We start from the raw sequence: 14,928 nt of genomic DNA on the forward strand, positions 1-14,928 counted from the left end.
GCTTGATGGGGCTTGGGGTTAGGAATAAAGACTCCCCTGCTCCACCAGTAACAGTCCCTGTCCCAGAGGGTGAAGTCCTCTTAGGTAGGACAGCAGAGATGCAGAGAACCCATCTGCCATGTGGTCCTCTACCTTAGCCTGGGGCTCCCTGTGAGCATGCAGCCATAGGACCTTCCAGAACAGCTCCTCACCAAGGCATGTTTTCTGACATCTTGCAGAACCGGACAGTAGGTAGGCCCAAGGGGAAGTTGGGCCCGGCCTCGGCAGTGAAGTTGGCCGCCAACCGGACGACAGCAGGGGCACGCCGGCGACGGACGAGATGCCGCAAGTGCGAGGCCTGCCTGCGGACCGAGTGTGGCGAGTGTCATTTCTGCAAGGATATGAAGAAGTTTGGGGGACCTGGGCGGATGAAGCAGTCCTGCATCATGAGACAGTGCATTGCGGTAAGTGCCCACAGCTCCAGGCCTTTGCCCAGTTTGTCAGGCCCTGCGCTTCCCTCCTCTTCCCTTTTACCTAAGCTTGGGAATGACTGAGCCAGGGACTCCTTATTCAGAGTCTCAGAGACAGTATTCCCCCCTCCCATCCCCCACCCCCCAAAAAAATCCCATTTCCTCCCTTTCTAAGGTCAGTCTTTGTAAAGTGCTTTTGAGTCCCTCTCCATTCAGCTTAGAGGCTTCTACCCTCCCCACCCCCCAGCAGCATGTTCTGTCTGGGACCTGGCAGCCAGCAGTTTGGACTGATGAGAGTTTAGGTCTTTCTTTTCCTGCTTTCAAAGGCAGTAGCCTAGGTGGAAGGTCAGCGCCATCTCCCCAGGGACTCTTGCAGGAGATAAGGGGTGATTGACTCCACTGGAGCTGAGCTGGTATGGTGTCTCCCACCAATCCCACTCCAGACTCCTTTTGCAGTGATGCTGGCCTAGCCAGACAGGTCAGGGGTGCCCCAGCCCCAGAGGCCCAGCTGAACCAGCCTTCGCAGGGGCCAGATGAGAAGTCCCAGACATGACCCATCAGATACTATTATATCTACCTGGCATCAGATTGACCCTTGAGGCAGAAGATGCCAGCATGGAGGGGGACAGAGGGGAGAGTAGAGACTAACCATTGGCTCCTGTCACCCTTCTTCCTCACCCACAGCTCTGTGAGTGATGGGGGAGGGGAGGACACAGGGCTCCTGTGGCCTGTTATTATCTCCACCATTGATCTGGTGTGTCATTTGGGATGGGGACCCCTCCCTTGCCCTCATCACTGCCCAGTTAAGGGAAGGTCTATATCTTGTCCTGCTTTGCCTCCCCAGCGCTTTTGTCGTCTAGTGTTTCAGTTGTCATTCTGTCTGTGTTCTTGGCAAAGGGACTGAAGGGGTTTTGCCATTTCCTTCTCCAGTGGATTAAGGCAAACAGAAGTTAAGTGACTTCTCCTGAATCACACAGCTACTAAAGTGTCTGAGGCTGGATTTGAACTCGGGTCTTCCTGACCCCAGGCCCAGCGCTCTGTCCACTGAGCTGTTCAGCTGCCTCTAGCTCTTACTCAAAAGGAATAAGAAGACACAAGAGGCACTTGATTGATGTTCCCAGACCTCGACTTTTGGTAATTGCTAATTTACATAGCTTTACAGGCAGCAGGGGCTATTGAAGAGTTAGAAGGAACTGGGTTTGTATCCTCCCCAAAGATTTATGTGCTGTGTGACCCTGGGCAAGTCACCTAATCTCTCTGAGCTCCATAAAAAGAAGAAAGGCTTACACTTGATGACTTTATGGGCTCACCAGCATGAAATTTGTGATCCAGTGATCTCTCGGTAACTCCTGGGACTGACTACCTTTCTGCCTTTGTCCTTCTCCTATCTCCGTTACCTATGGTACATATTCTCCTGTCCACCCCTGACCCATTAGGTGGTCATCCTCACCATCAGATGGCAACAGTCCTTCTGAGGGTCCCTCCTGTCCTTGGCTGTGGTCCTGCTTGCTGCCTCCACCTTGGTGCCCAGACTGGACCCTGTGTCCTGGCATTAATCATAGACCCCTGCAGTTCCTCGACCCTACCCTCTGCCTTCTCTGCTTTGACCTGCAAGTCCTCAGGCTTCCGGCCTCAGCTTTCTCTTCTCCCCTTGTTCAGTCACTTGTCAGATCAGACCTGACTTCCCAGCCCTTCCTTCACTTTCTCTTCCCTCTGTTCTGCTCCATGGGTCACCCTGTTGCAGATATGCTCCTTGTCTGTCCTTTGTCCTGGTGCCTTTCAAGGTCATGTTGGTCTTTGGAGGCCCAGCTTGTTCTCCCACTCCCTCCCCCGTGGTCTGTGAGCTCTCCCCTCTCAGAGCCCCCAGGGCCTCCAGCATATCCCTCTCGGTATATTAGAATGATTGATGCCCATGGCATCGTCAGCTTCAGGGCAGTTTCCTCATGGGTTTGCCCAGAAGTGAAGGCACACAGTTTTCCCTTGAGCTCTGCCTCTCTCCTTTTAGTGGCTTTGGCACCCGGAGTCAGCTGGTAGATCCTCTGGAGCCAGAGTCATAGCTGTTGTGTGGTTGACCGGTAGAGGGTCAGACCTCAGGGGGATGGCGGGGAGTGGTCTGGCTCTGGACAGGTCACCGTGGAGGCTGCCTGCTTGTAGGGCCTGACTCTCCCTCTGTTTTCTCTTCTCTCTGTGGCCACAGCCAGTGCTGCCCCACACTGCCGTGTGTCTGGTATGTGGAGAGGCAGGGAAGGAGGACACGGTGGAGGAGGAAGAGGGCAAGTTTAACCTCATGCTTATGGAGTGCTCCATTTGCAATGAAATCATCCACCCTGGATGCCTTAAGGTGAGTGATGGCTCTGGGGTGCCTGTGGCTGCCGTGAGGTGTGCGGGGTCATTCCCCAGCCTGCCCTGCCCTTTGATAGACTTGCTTCTGTAACAGGGAGATGATTGGCTAAGGTCACTGGCCCCCCCATGCAGAGGAGGGCCGAGTGGCCCAGGCAGCACTCGGGAGGTCCTGTGCTTCTCTGACCCGTTGCCTGAAGCCATCGAGTTAGAATTCTGAGTGTCATCAGAGAACCGAGGGAGGCTTGACCGACCGAGCCGTGTCCTGGGGCTCCAGGCCTCTCTCCCCTCTGTACCAGCTCAGCCCACAGCTCACTGGGCAGGCCTGGACCCTGGATACCCGTGGGTATTTCCTAGATGTTTGCTTGAGCTGACCCTGGGAGACCTCCGCCTGACATAGGGCCACCACAGTCATCCTGGAGAAATCTACCCTGGTCGTGGTTGTAGCTGTACTAAAACTCTCAGAATTCACTGCAGCTGCTTTGCCAGTTCCCTGCTTTTCCTCCTGAGGGAAGCAGAGACCCCCCCCCCCCCAAGACCTTCTGCCCCTACTGGCAGAGGCAGAGGGAGACTTGAGCTTTCTGGGGGGGCCTGGGGACCTGGGGAAGGGTCCTTTTGGCCTGCTCATGATTTCTGATTGGGTGGCCTCCTAGGAGGGGGCAGCAGGTCAACAAGCTGAGGCCCGCAGTTGGCAGAGCCGGAGGGCTGAGCCGGGTGGGGCATTCCTCCCTCACCCAGAAGCCTCCTCGAGCCATAGCCTCAGCCTCCCGTTGCTTGGATCCTCCAGGGCCCCCGGGGTTTCCCATGGCCCTCTGTGACACTTACTAGAGAAGTTGATGCTTGAGCGCTGACCTCACTGCACCTGAATAGAAGCTGGGCACCCCAGGGGCGGAATGACTTCATCCGCTGTTCCTCAGCTCAGACGCTGGCCATGCCAGCCCCTGCAGCAGCAGCTGGCGACCCGGTTGAGAGGAAGATGAAGCCTTAGCCCCAGCGGGGAGCTTTTTTGACCCTGGGTCTGGCCCAGGCGGGAGCAGGCATGAGGGTGGTTCAGGAGGAGAGCGACAGCCAGTGGAGGCAGCCGGGGCATCCGGTCAGCTCCGGCCGCCACGCTCTTCTGGGCCTCCTGTTTGTCTTGTGTCTGGCCCGAGGGTGACCAGCAGTGGTGCCACTGGAAGGGTAGTGGGTCTAAGGCAGCCGTCCCTTCTCCATAGTCAACTTGTGCCTTCTCTTGTCTAGGTGAAAGAGTCAGACGGTGTGGTCAACGATGAGCTTCCTAACTGCTGGGAATGTCCAAAGTGCAATCACGCTGGCAAGACGGGGAAAGTGAGTGTCGGCTGCCAGGGCAGGGAAGGGCTGGGTAGGGGACAGGGCCTGGGTGGGGGGCTCGCCCGTGCCTGTCCTCCATCCTGCCGGGTGAGTTCCAGTCCGAAGATATAAAGGTTGTTTGTGTTTTTCTCTTCTTGGCGTACAAGCAAAAGCGCGGCCCCGGGTTCAAGTATGCCTCAAACCTGCCTGGCTCACTGCTGAAGGAGCAGAAGATGAACCGGGACAACAAGGAAGGGCCAGACTTGGCCAAAAGGAGAGGAGACTGTGAAGAGGCCGCCCGACGGAAGTCAGAGGAGCATGCCAAGAAGGTGCCCACCGATGCCATCTTGCGCAGAAAGTCTGATGAAGTTCACTTGAGGAGAAAGCGGAAATTTGAGAAGCCCCAGGAGCTAAACACTCGGAAGCGGGTAGGGTTGGGCCAGGTGGTGGGCATGATGCCGCCAGAGGCCAAGGGAAGAGGAAGGCTGGGGTTGGAGCCCAGGAGCGAGCGTGGGCCCAGACCTTGGGGTACTCTGGTCATGGGACTGGTGAGGGCAGAACCCAGAGGACCTGGCTCCAGAGCAGGGAGGGAGCAATGAGGATTCTAGGTCAAACTCCTGCTGCTCCACAGAGGGGCCTGTGTGTCTCCCTGTCCACGCTGGCATCGGCCGGCTCACGCCTGGCCTTCCCTGATGCCAACAGAGTTGAGAAAACATCAGATGCCTTGGTTTGCTCAGGTGTCTAGTCTGGGCCGTGGCATTGGTTCTTGCCAGGAGGAGAGGCCCATCCCACCCCTTGCCTCTGGCCGTGTTCTCAGAAGAGCCCCATCCTGGTTGAATGCCTACGCTGACACCTGCAAGGGTCCTGGCATTGTACTTTGGCCAGAAGTCTATCCTCCAGGCCATGAGCCATGCTCCACTTTTCCCTTCCCCTGCCACCAAGTGGCACCTGGTGCCCGGAGGTCATGACCCTGCCTCCCCTTGGACGTGGCCTTCAGGGGCCTCCCTTCCCCGAGGCCCGGCAGCCTCCGCAGGCGAGGCCCGGCTGGGAAGGAGCTCCTGGGCCTCTGGCTCTCCTCCTAGCTCTCCCAAAGGCAGAGCCTATCCAGGCCCAACTGCCCTGTGTCGGCTTGCCCAGGGAGGCTGCACCCCAGCCCTGGCACTCTCATGACCCCGGAGCTGGTCAGGCTGAAGAGAGCCACCCTGGGCCTGAGCGATCTCTAGACACGGGGGCCAAATGCTGTGTTCTTTCTTCCCTCCACAGCTCAAGCTCTGCAAGGAGGAGAAGCTTTTCAGGAAAAAGGTACCTTCCGGCTCCCGCAGTTCCCCTGAAGCCTCCCTGTTTGGGGGTCCTGTCCACAGCCCAGATTGGGACCCTTGAGCGTGAGACTCGGGGCAGGGCCAGGGACTGGGGCGCCTTCCATTGAGGTCAGTCACCTTGTCTTTACAGCGGCGGTCCTGGAAAAACACTGAGGACCGTGGAGGGCTGGCCGGCAAACCTCCACGGCGGTTCAAGCAAGAGCCCGAGGAAGACCTGCCTGAGGCGCCCCCGAAGAGCAAGGAGAGCGACCAGTCCAGGGCGAGCTCGCCCACGGCGGGGCCTAGTACTGAGAGTGCCGAGGGCCCCGACAAGAAAATGAAGGTGCGTCGGAAGCGACGACTTCCGACCAAGGAGCTGAGCAAGGAGTTGAGCAAGGAGCTGAACCAGGAGATACAGAAGACAGAGAACAGCCTCGCCAATGAGAACCACCAGCCCATCAAGTCGGAGCCAGAGAGCGAGAACGAGGAGCCCAAGCGCGTGCTGGGAGGGGGAGAGCGGCCCCCCCGCTTCAGCAAGGGTCTCAACGGGGCCCCACGTGAGCTACGGCATCCGCTCGTGCCCAGCCTGCGCAGCCCCCCCCGCATCCCGGCGCGGCCCCCCCCCTCCCTGTCCCCACCCAAGTGCATCCAGATGGAGCGGCACGTCATCCGCCCGCCGCCCATCAGCCCCCCGCCAGACTCGCTGCCCCTGGATGACGGCGCTGCCCACGTCATGCAGCGGGAAGTGTGGATGGCCGTGTTCAGCTACCTCAGCCACAGTGACCTCTGTGTCTGCATGCGGGTCTGCAAGACCTGGAACCGCTGGTGAGGAGGGGGTGGTGGTGCCCCCCGGGGCCTGCCAGGGAATTCCAGGGCAGAGGCTCCTCCCCTTTGGCATCTGGCCCCCCGATGAGACTTTAAATTGAAAACAAGGCCAAACTTCAGCTAGTTAGAAGTTAGTGAAAGTAAAGATGAAATTTGTCTTTCTTGCACATTCCTGAAGAGCCCCTGCTCTGGACCAGAGACCCCTTTAGAAGAAGCTGTAGGGGGTCCCTAGGGGTCCCAGGGTCGGTTAGTGGGGGCTCACTTCTCAGTCTCTTTTCGTGCCTGGGTCACAGGTGCTGTGATAAGCGGTTATGGACCAAAATTGACCTGAACCACTGCAAATCCATCACCCCGCTGATGCTCAGCGGCATCATCCGCCGCCAGCCTGTCACGCTGGACCTCAGCTGGACCAACATCTCCAAGAAGCAGCTCAGCTGGCTCATCAACAGGCTGCCCGGTGAGGGGGCTGCCCGGGGGGCAGGGGGCATCCTCCGGGGGGTGGGGGCAGCAGGGGCTGATGCGGCCACGTCTGTGTGCATCTCCACAGGGCTCCGGGACCTGCTGCTGTCGGGCTGCTCCTGGATCGCGGTCTCCGCTCTGTGCAGCTCCAGCTGTCCTCTGCTGCGAACACTGGATGTGCAGTGGGTGGAAGGACTCAAGGATGCCCAGATGCGGGACCTCTTGTCCCCCCCCACAGACAACCGACCAGGTACGCTGGCAGGAGCTGAGCAGGCGCCGAGGGCCTGGGGAGACCCCTCGGTCCCTGCCGAGTATAAGTAGGGAGTGCGAGTTCAGAGAACTCCAACCAGGGCTCCTCTCTTTAGAGCCTCTCCCTCTTCTTCCCTTCACATCCGTCCTTGGACTGACCACTCAGGGTCCCCAGGGCCTCAGCCTGGGCCTTGTTAAGCGCCATCCGATGTAGATCAGTCCTGCACTCCCCTCCCCAGATGCTGCCAAAGTCAGCAGGTGTGGGGTGATCCACATCTGGGTTCCAACCTTGAACCCAAATATGCCACAGCCATTCCTTGCTCATTGAGAGTCCTCCACCAGGATCCATCCACTCTGCCTGTCTCATTTTATATTTGCTTTTAAAACCTAACGTCTCTTCTTTCCTCCCCTACCCAGGCCAGATCGACAACAGGAGCAAACTCCGTAACGTTGTGGAACTGCGCCTCGCCGGACTGGACATCACAGATGCTTCCCTGCGGCTCATCATCCGTCACATGCCCCTCCTCTCCAAGCTGCACCTCAGTTACTGTAACCACGTCACTGACCAGTCTATCAACCTGCTGACGGCAGTGGGCACGACCACCAGGGACTCCTTAACAGAAATCAACTTATCAGGTAAGGCCCCATCTTGCGCTGCCCAGGGTTGTGGGGGGACCGGTGGAGACCCTGCCTTTGGGAGAGCTCAGCTGCTGAGAAAGTGTGGGTGATGTCTGGCTGCCCCCTCAGGCTTTCCCCACTCTCCCGGAAGGCCTGTCCTGCAAGAAAGGGGGAGAGCCCACCCAAAGTAGGCACCATGGCATGCGTGCGTGTGCACATGTGTGTGGTTTTGCACTTTTCCCAGCTCTTCTATCTTGAACCCAAGGAGATTGCTTCTGGGAGTCCCTCAGACCCCCCCCCCCCTTCCCTCCCAGGGAAATCTCTGTGCATTTGACCAGCTCACAATAGTTTCCATCTCCCCCAAGCCTCTTGTCCACTACTTGCTGCAGCGTCTCCCCACTTGGAGCTTCTTGGCCCAGGCCCCGTTCTGTGAGTGAGCCAGGCCCGAATGTCTGGGGTCTTCTTGGGCTGTTCCTTGGGATGGCTCCTGGGCTTCAGACCATCCCTGGGTGAGCATGCCCTGCTCACGTAACTGCTCCCAGCCTGGCCCCCACCCTCTGCATCCCTTCTTCCCAAGGTCTGGGTCCCGGCCGTCTTTCTTTGCACCATCATTCATTTAACAAAGGTTTACTCTATTGGACCAGATGGTCTGTGTCAGACAGGCTCCCCAGTGGGGCAGATTCAGGGAGAGTGGAGAGAGTTGATAGAAAATAACATTAGCTGGCTTGGTGGCCCCACTTCTGTCTGAGCTGTGACTTTGCCTATTCACCCGCTCCCAAGTGATCTTCTAAATTCTTAAAGATCTCCCAGGAGGGGGGACCCCCTCCCAGCAGTCCATCCCCCATGGGGCAGCTCCCAGTTTTAGGAACTTTCTGAACGTCATTTGGACTGATTTCTTTGTCCTTTCCACCCTAGGCTTCCTGTGTGTCCCTGTCATGGCCCCATTCACATCCCTGGCTGCCTCAGGGTCCCCTCCTTGTTCCAGATGAGAGCCCCCAGGTTCTCTCTCTTTTGTATTGTGTTATTGTGTCCTTTATCAAGAAATGTGATGCAGAGATCCCATTCCTCAACATGTCCTGTTGGCTAGGTTCAATATTCCCATTCAGTGGATCTGCCATGTTCTGAATTTAGAGCTTCACAAGACCCTCAAGGAGCTCCTCTGAGCAGCCTCCAGCTTAGCTGGACCTCTGCGCCTGAACATTGTGCCTCTGGTCCCTCTCCCCCCCCCCCCCCCCCCCCTTCTTGGCCTTCTTCATGAAGATAAGAAGGATCTCAAGGACAGGAACCATCTCTTTTCCCCTACACAGCAGTTCCAGGTCACATTGATCTAATCTACCTAACTCCTGCCTGTGGAATTTCTTTCTTTTTTTTTTGTTTATTTTATATTACAATAATCTTGTGAGAGTAAGCATAGACCCCCTTACCCCCCAAAAAGAGAAACCTCAAGAATAGTGAGAAAGAAAAGTAGACTTGAGTCTGTGTTCAGATTCCAATGGCTCTGTCTCTGGGATGTTGCCTTCTTTATCGCAAGGCCACCAGAAGTTGCTTCAAGCCTTTTCCCACTGGACAAGAGGGGATTCAGTTAGTTAGGAAGAAATCTGGAAGTGCCCCCCCCATTCTTCAGGGTCTGCCCCGTGACTCCGCCTGGAGTTTCCAGGCCTCTCCCTGGTGCTGAGGCAAGTCGGGAGCAGGAGCAGGCTGCCTCCTCAAGCACCTGCTTGGCCTAGCGGCAGTTGGGGAGACACCTGCCACAGAGGGACAGAAGGGGCACTTGCAAGGCCACTTCTTGGGGACTCTCAGGTGTGAGTGCTCCATACCCGATTCATGTGGCCTGTGGACCCAACCTGGGGCCTTCCCAGTCCCAGAGCCTCCAGGCAACATGCAGTGTCTCTGCCGGGGCTGGCCCCAGCTTGGGCCTGTGGATGTGGGAAAGGTACTTCCAGTTAGCTTGGAGGAGGAAGCTAAGGAGACCAAAGGGAGGGGGGGATGAGGAGGAAGACTTGCCCAATGTCACTCAGCCAGTCAGTGGCAAAGTTGGGGGTCTTCAAATCGTACTATTTTACCATACTGCTTTGCTGCTTTCAAGGTCACACCCAAAGCATCTCAGGCCCTTAGGATCAGAGCATAGTGTGATTCCCAGTGTGATCTAGGGCAGTGGGGTCAAACTCAAATAGAAAAGGGGACAAGTCATTAAGTCCCGGGCCTCAGTTTCTCAGGTCTTTTATGGGAAGCAGCAGAATCTACATGGATTTGATTCCAGGCTTCTCTATCAAGAGGGGAAGTTGAACATGATGACCTCAGAGGTCCTTCTCAAGCCTCAGTCTCAGATCGATCCATGGGTAGTTTGTGGGGAAGGATGATGACCGGAGCATCAGTCATACCTTAATGTGTATCAGTGTCCCCTGATCGTCCTCCTCTTTGTCTGTTTTGTCTTCACTGCAGACTGCAATAAGGTTACTGACCAGTGCCTGTCCTTCTTTAAACGTTGTGGAAACATCTGTCAGATTGACCTAAGGTACTGTAAACAGGTGACCAAGGAAGGCTGTGAGCAGTTCATAGCCGAGATGTCAGTAAGTGTCCAGTTTGGGCAAGTGGAAGAAAAACTCCTACAGAAACTGAGTTAGTCCAAGGACAGGTGTGTAAATAGTGGGCTGGGGAGGGGGGAAGAAGAGGGGGAAAATGACTTTCATTTCAGAATACACGGGGATTTTATTTTACACTTGGAACTTGGACTCACAGAGGAGAGCAAAGATCCCATTTTTCAAGCCCTATCTATCAATTGATCGATCCCGGAAAGGACCGAGTTTACCTCCCACGTTGTGAACGCCCAGTGTAAGCCACTGGTCAGGGCACTCTGCACTCCCTGGCTTTGTGATTCCTAAGAGACATTTACAGCTGGGGCAGGGTGGGGACGGGGTGGGGAGGGAGGGAAAGACAGACTGTCGAAATATTATTTAAAGTACCAGAGCATGAGCTTGGAAGTGTACATTTTTTTATTTCTGCTCCTCTTTTTTCCCATGGCGACCCCCTCCCCCTTGCCAAGTTTTTAGTATCTTTCCAATGGACCACAAAGCTGCATTTCTGCCGCCTCAACCCATCCCTTTGTTTTGTTTTGTTTTTGTTACATGATACATGATGCAGAACTATTTTTGTACAAATTGTTTAAAGGTTATTTATGCAACATTTGAATGCACACCAGTGTTGTTTTTCATTTTTGATTTTGGTTTGAAATTGCCAACATTTATGGTTTACTTAGGAGAGAACTTAACCTATACTTCATAGATAAAAATAATCCATCAGCAGATGTGCCCAGGTCTGGCCAAGCAGGCTCACACTTTCAATTTAAAAGCATGTTTGAATGGGAGTTTATATCCTGCTTGTATCCTTCAGAAGTGACATAAGCATGTTGTGGAAAAACGGTGTCAATTATAGTTGAAGAAAGACATTTGGCCAAGTTTTCTTTGTATAGAATTTACTTTTTCCTCTAAATTTTCCAACTCAGATTTCAACTTTTGCCCATAAGGAGGGTTTTGGCTCCAGCATGAGCTCCTGTTACTCTTTAAGACCTAATTTATACAGTGAGTCAAGCCACAGAATAAATGGTCAAACAGTCTCTTTTCTCCTTTCCTTTCCAATGTGAGTTGAGTTCTCACTTGAGGTTTTCTGCCATGATTCTTTCCTTATTGTAAAATTATGCATTCATAAGTGCCATTGTTGTAAGGTGGTGTTTTCATAGCCCTTCCCAATGAAGTTTTACCTTTGTTGAATTTGTATAAACAATTGTACAAAAGACAACACCACAAGCCTTTGAGGGTTTCTGTTCTAGGAGGTGGGGAAGAATCGGTTTACTAGTAACACAGATGACTCGAGCTCTGGAGCTGAAGAGACAAGGTCATCTTGTGTCAAGGAGGCCGAGTGAACTTGTCCAGGGTCCTAATTCACATGGGAGGCAAAATGTCTTCTCGGCAATCTTTTCACTTGTTGGCATTTTCTTCAAGAAGAAATTACATTTCTGTCATTGCTACTAAATGGGGAAGGGGAACTCATTTTGTAGCAAACAGTAGAACTGGACTTAGTGGGACTTTAATCACTGCTATTTTGCTTTTTACTAAGGGTACTAGCTACCCCTTGGTCGATCTGTATCCTTCAATCCTCAACTTTGCCTTTGGTAGGAAGGTATTGGAGGAAAAAGCAATGAATTTTGGGGCAGCTAGGTGGCGCAGTGGATAGAGCACGGGCCCTGGAGTCAGAGTATCTAAGTTCAAATCTGACCTCAGACACTAATACCTAGCTGTGTGGCCCTGGTCAAGACACTTAACCCCATTGCCTTGCAAAAACCTAAAAAGAAAAAAAAAAGCAATGAATTCGTGTTAGATCAGGTCTCCTATTTGTTTTGTCTGTGACCACATACAAACCACTCTCTCAGAACTTCAGTTTTATCAGTAGTAAAATGAGGGTGCTCTTACAATATCTTTTGGGTGTGCAAAGATAGTTTTCAATCATTTTTTTTTGCAAGGCAATGGTCCAAGGCCACACAGCTAGGTAATTATTAAGTGTCTGAGGCCAGACTTGAACTCAGGTACTCCTGACTCCAGGGCCCGTGCTCTGTCTACCTAGCTGCCTCCAACAATATATCATTTGGAAGAAAATGTAGACATCATGTAAAGAGGGTGCATGGCAGTTTCTTCCCATCAGGTTAAACCACTCGATACCCATTTTCATATTTAATATATCTATCTCCTCAGAGGACTTGATATGAGGCAGGGTCCAGCCTTATCCATCATCTCTAATGAGTGACCTCAGAAACACTTTTGAAGATTTTTCTTATTTTTAAGCACATCACTTTACCCTGTTTTGTTTTGCCCTGGGGTCCAACAGAACAAGCTGAATCTCTTTCCCATGTAACAGCATTCAGATTCTTAAAAGGCTTCTTTTCTTCTCCCCCAGAGGTTCAGCATCTCTGCTTCTCATGAAACTTGATCTTGTGATTGCTCCCATTGCTGTCTCTTTTTAAATATGCTCCCTTGACTGGACTCTGTATGCCAGACATGGGCTAATCTGTGACTGGGACTTGGGATAACTGTGCTTCTCAGCACAGACGTATCCCACTACTCAGTTAGCTTTCGTGGCCACTATAGAGTATTATCTACCAATTCCCATGAGGTATATCCAGGGGGAATGACTCTTCTATTCCTATTTAAACTGTACATTCTGTTTGACCCAGTAGCCAGTCTGGATCTTTGTGAAATTTAAGAAAAATTTTCAGCACCCATCTTTGGAGCATTCAATATAGACTTCCTACGAGACTGACAGGAACCCCTCTGGGAATTCCACAGGTAGGGGTGGCTAGGTGGCACCGGGATAGAGCACAGGCCCTGGAGTTAGGAGTCCCTGTGTTCAAATTTGGCCTCAGATACTTAATAATTACCTAGTTGTATGGCCTTGGGCAAACCACTTAACCCAATTTGCCTTACAAAAACCTTAAAAAAAAATTCCACAGGTAGTTTTACAATCACACCTCTAGCTCTTTCCAATGCTTTGATTTAGCTAAATTATACAGCATTCCCCTGATCTAGACTGCCCTTCATCTAATGATTCCCAAGAGAACTGCCTTCTAACAATAGTGCAAAAAACCAAATGAACTTGGAGGCCATCTCGGCCACTGTACGAGCACCTCCCTATATATCAAAAGGCATCCTCCTCAGAACCAGATGATTTTCACTACCTGTGGCTGCTGTGGTCACTGCCTCCCTTTTGAAATAATCTAGAATTTTGTGTACAACTGTAGTGTGGCCCATGCCTTTGGAACTTCTTCCCTATAGGTTTTTAGGCTCCCTTGTTTCCTCCCCTCCCCTTGGTGCCATGGAACAGAGGTCAGAGCCATCTCAGCATGTTATGCTTTCTAAATTCAACTTGCACTTCCATCTAGATAAGATTTAAACTGATTTTGGGTGGTCTAAGTCAATCAAGTCATGTTTATACCATCAAGGGCCCTTTTGGCCCTGGAACCCCAAGTCCCATTAGTGCCACAGGTAGAATCATTCAGAAAGCTCATTACTGGTGGAGCAGCTGGAGCTTACATCGACATGTCTGTCACTACTGTGTCTAGAAAATCTAGAGTCCTTCCTGAGAATGGATCTTTTGGTGGTTAGTCGCTTTCTAAAGGTATTGACAGGCAAGTTGTCATTTCTTACCTGCAAATTTAAACTCTTCATCCTGACAGCTGCCACCAAGATCATATAGTCATTGGCAGGATTGGGTCAAGGGTCTCTTTTCCCCTACATGGAGAGACTTAAGTCCAGAGAGGAGGCTGAGGAGGAACTCAAAAGCACCAAGGACTAAGTTAGAGGTTTCAGAGAGAAGCTTTCAGGGAGTAGACAAGAATCGGAAAGCATTTGTGGTTGCAGATTTTGTTTTGCCAAGAAACACTAAACATCGAGAAAGAAAACTTCAAGTTTGTAAACAGCTGAGAAGTAAACTGAATTTAAAGGAAAAAGTTGTAAAACAAGATGCAGGAAATGTCTCTCCAAATTGGACAGAGCTTGGGACTAGACCACAGGGCAAACAAGATTTTGACAAACGAGATTCGGCAATGCGATTTAGTGACTTGCCCAAGGAGTGTCTGAGGGTCCAACTTGAATTCAGATCCTCCTGACTCCAGGGCCAGTCATCCACTACACCACATAGCTGCCCCAACAAGTGAGACTTCAACACCCAAGAAATCTGAATCTCAAAACAAATGTTGGGCAGTACTTCACATTAAGATGCCAAAAACCTCAATTCCATCATAAACAGGTCATGGCTGTGAGGACTTTATAACATTAGATACCTTAGAACACAAGCTACTTTTTCTGTTCCCCCTTTTAAAAAAAGTTACGGCTATTTTATTTGTAGTTTCATGAACATACCAACACTACCTTTTGCTGCTTAACAGATTTCTAAAAACCCTGGGAAGGAAGAGAGAACCACTGTAGCTTAGGGGAAAAAAGATCTCTTCGTTAATTATTACTTTAGGTAGAGCAGTTGCAGAGATCTTTCTGGGACTGTAGTTTAAAAGTTATCAACACTTTAAGAATCCTAGGAAAAACCTAGACCCCACTTCAAGGTATTGGTTTTGGTTTTGTTTTTTTTGAGAGGGTTTAAAGCCTTACTTTCATTGATTTGGGAGTTTGAATCTGGACTCAAGAGTGCTCTGTAGGAGAAAGTGAGGCTGGTGACTTGGCACAGCCCCTCCCTCTCACTCTGCTTGTTTGTCATGGCAGCACTCCCTCCCCCATGTCATGGTCTTCCTCAAGAATGAAGGACAGGAGCAGTTAAGTGGCACAGTTTAACCCCTGAATTCAGGAGGACCCGAGTTCAAATCCAGCTTCAGACAATTAGCT

General features: G+C 52.1%; 1 protein-coding gene across 4 annotated transcripts in view; it reads left to right on the forward strand.

The window, feature by feature from the left end:
• KDM2B (lysine demethylase 2B) overlaps positions 1 to 11,341 on the forward strand; it is a 128,843-nt gene extending 117,502 nt beyond the window's left edge. For 3 of the 4 annotated variants that reach the window (XM_074205581.1, XM_074205584.1, XM_074205583.1), the window contains 10 exons: positions 219 to 443; positions 2,647 to 2,790; positions 4,029 to 4,115; positions 4,256 to 4,525; positions 5,361 to 5,399; positions 5,547 to 6,220; positions 6,514 to 6,677; positions 6,768 to 6,929; positions 7,346 to 7,564; positions 9,989 to 11,341. In XM_074205581.1, coding sequence (XP_074061682.1) covers positions 219 to 443; positions 2,647 to 2,790; positions 4,029 to 4,115; positions 4,256 to 4,525; positions 5,361 to 5,399; positions 5,547 to 6,220; positions 6,514 to 6,677; positions 6,768 to 6,929; positions 7,346 to 7,564; positions 9,989 to 10,170 — 2,166 coding nt within the window. In that variant the 3' untranslated portion in view covers positions 10,171 to 11,341. The remainder of the gene's footprint in view (positions 1 to 218; positions 444 to 2,646; positions 2,791 to 4,028; positions 4,116 to 4,255; positions 4,526 to 5,360; positions 5,400 to 5,546; positions 6,221 to 6,513; positions 6,678 to 6,767; positions 6,930 to 7,345; positions 7,565 to 9,988) is intronic. The other variant, XM_074205582.1, reaches the window with a different exon arrangement.
• Positions 11,342 to 14,928: the final 3,587 nt, after the last annotated feature.

The sequence above is a fragment of the Macrotis lagotis genome, chromosome X (assembly GCF_037893015.1).
Source record: "Macrotis lagotis isolate mMagLag1 chromosome X, bilby.v1.9.chrom.fasta, whole genome shotgun sequence".
NCBI lineage: Eukaryota > Metazoa > Chordata > Mammalia > Peramelemorphia > Peramelidae > Macrotis > Macrotis lagotis.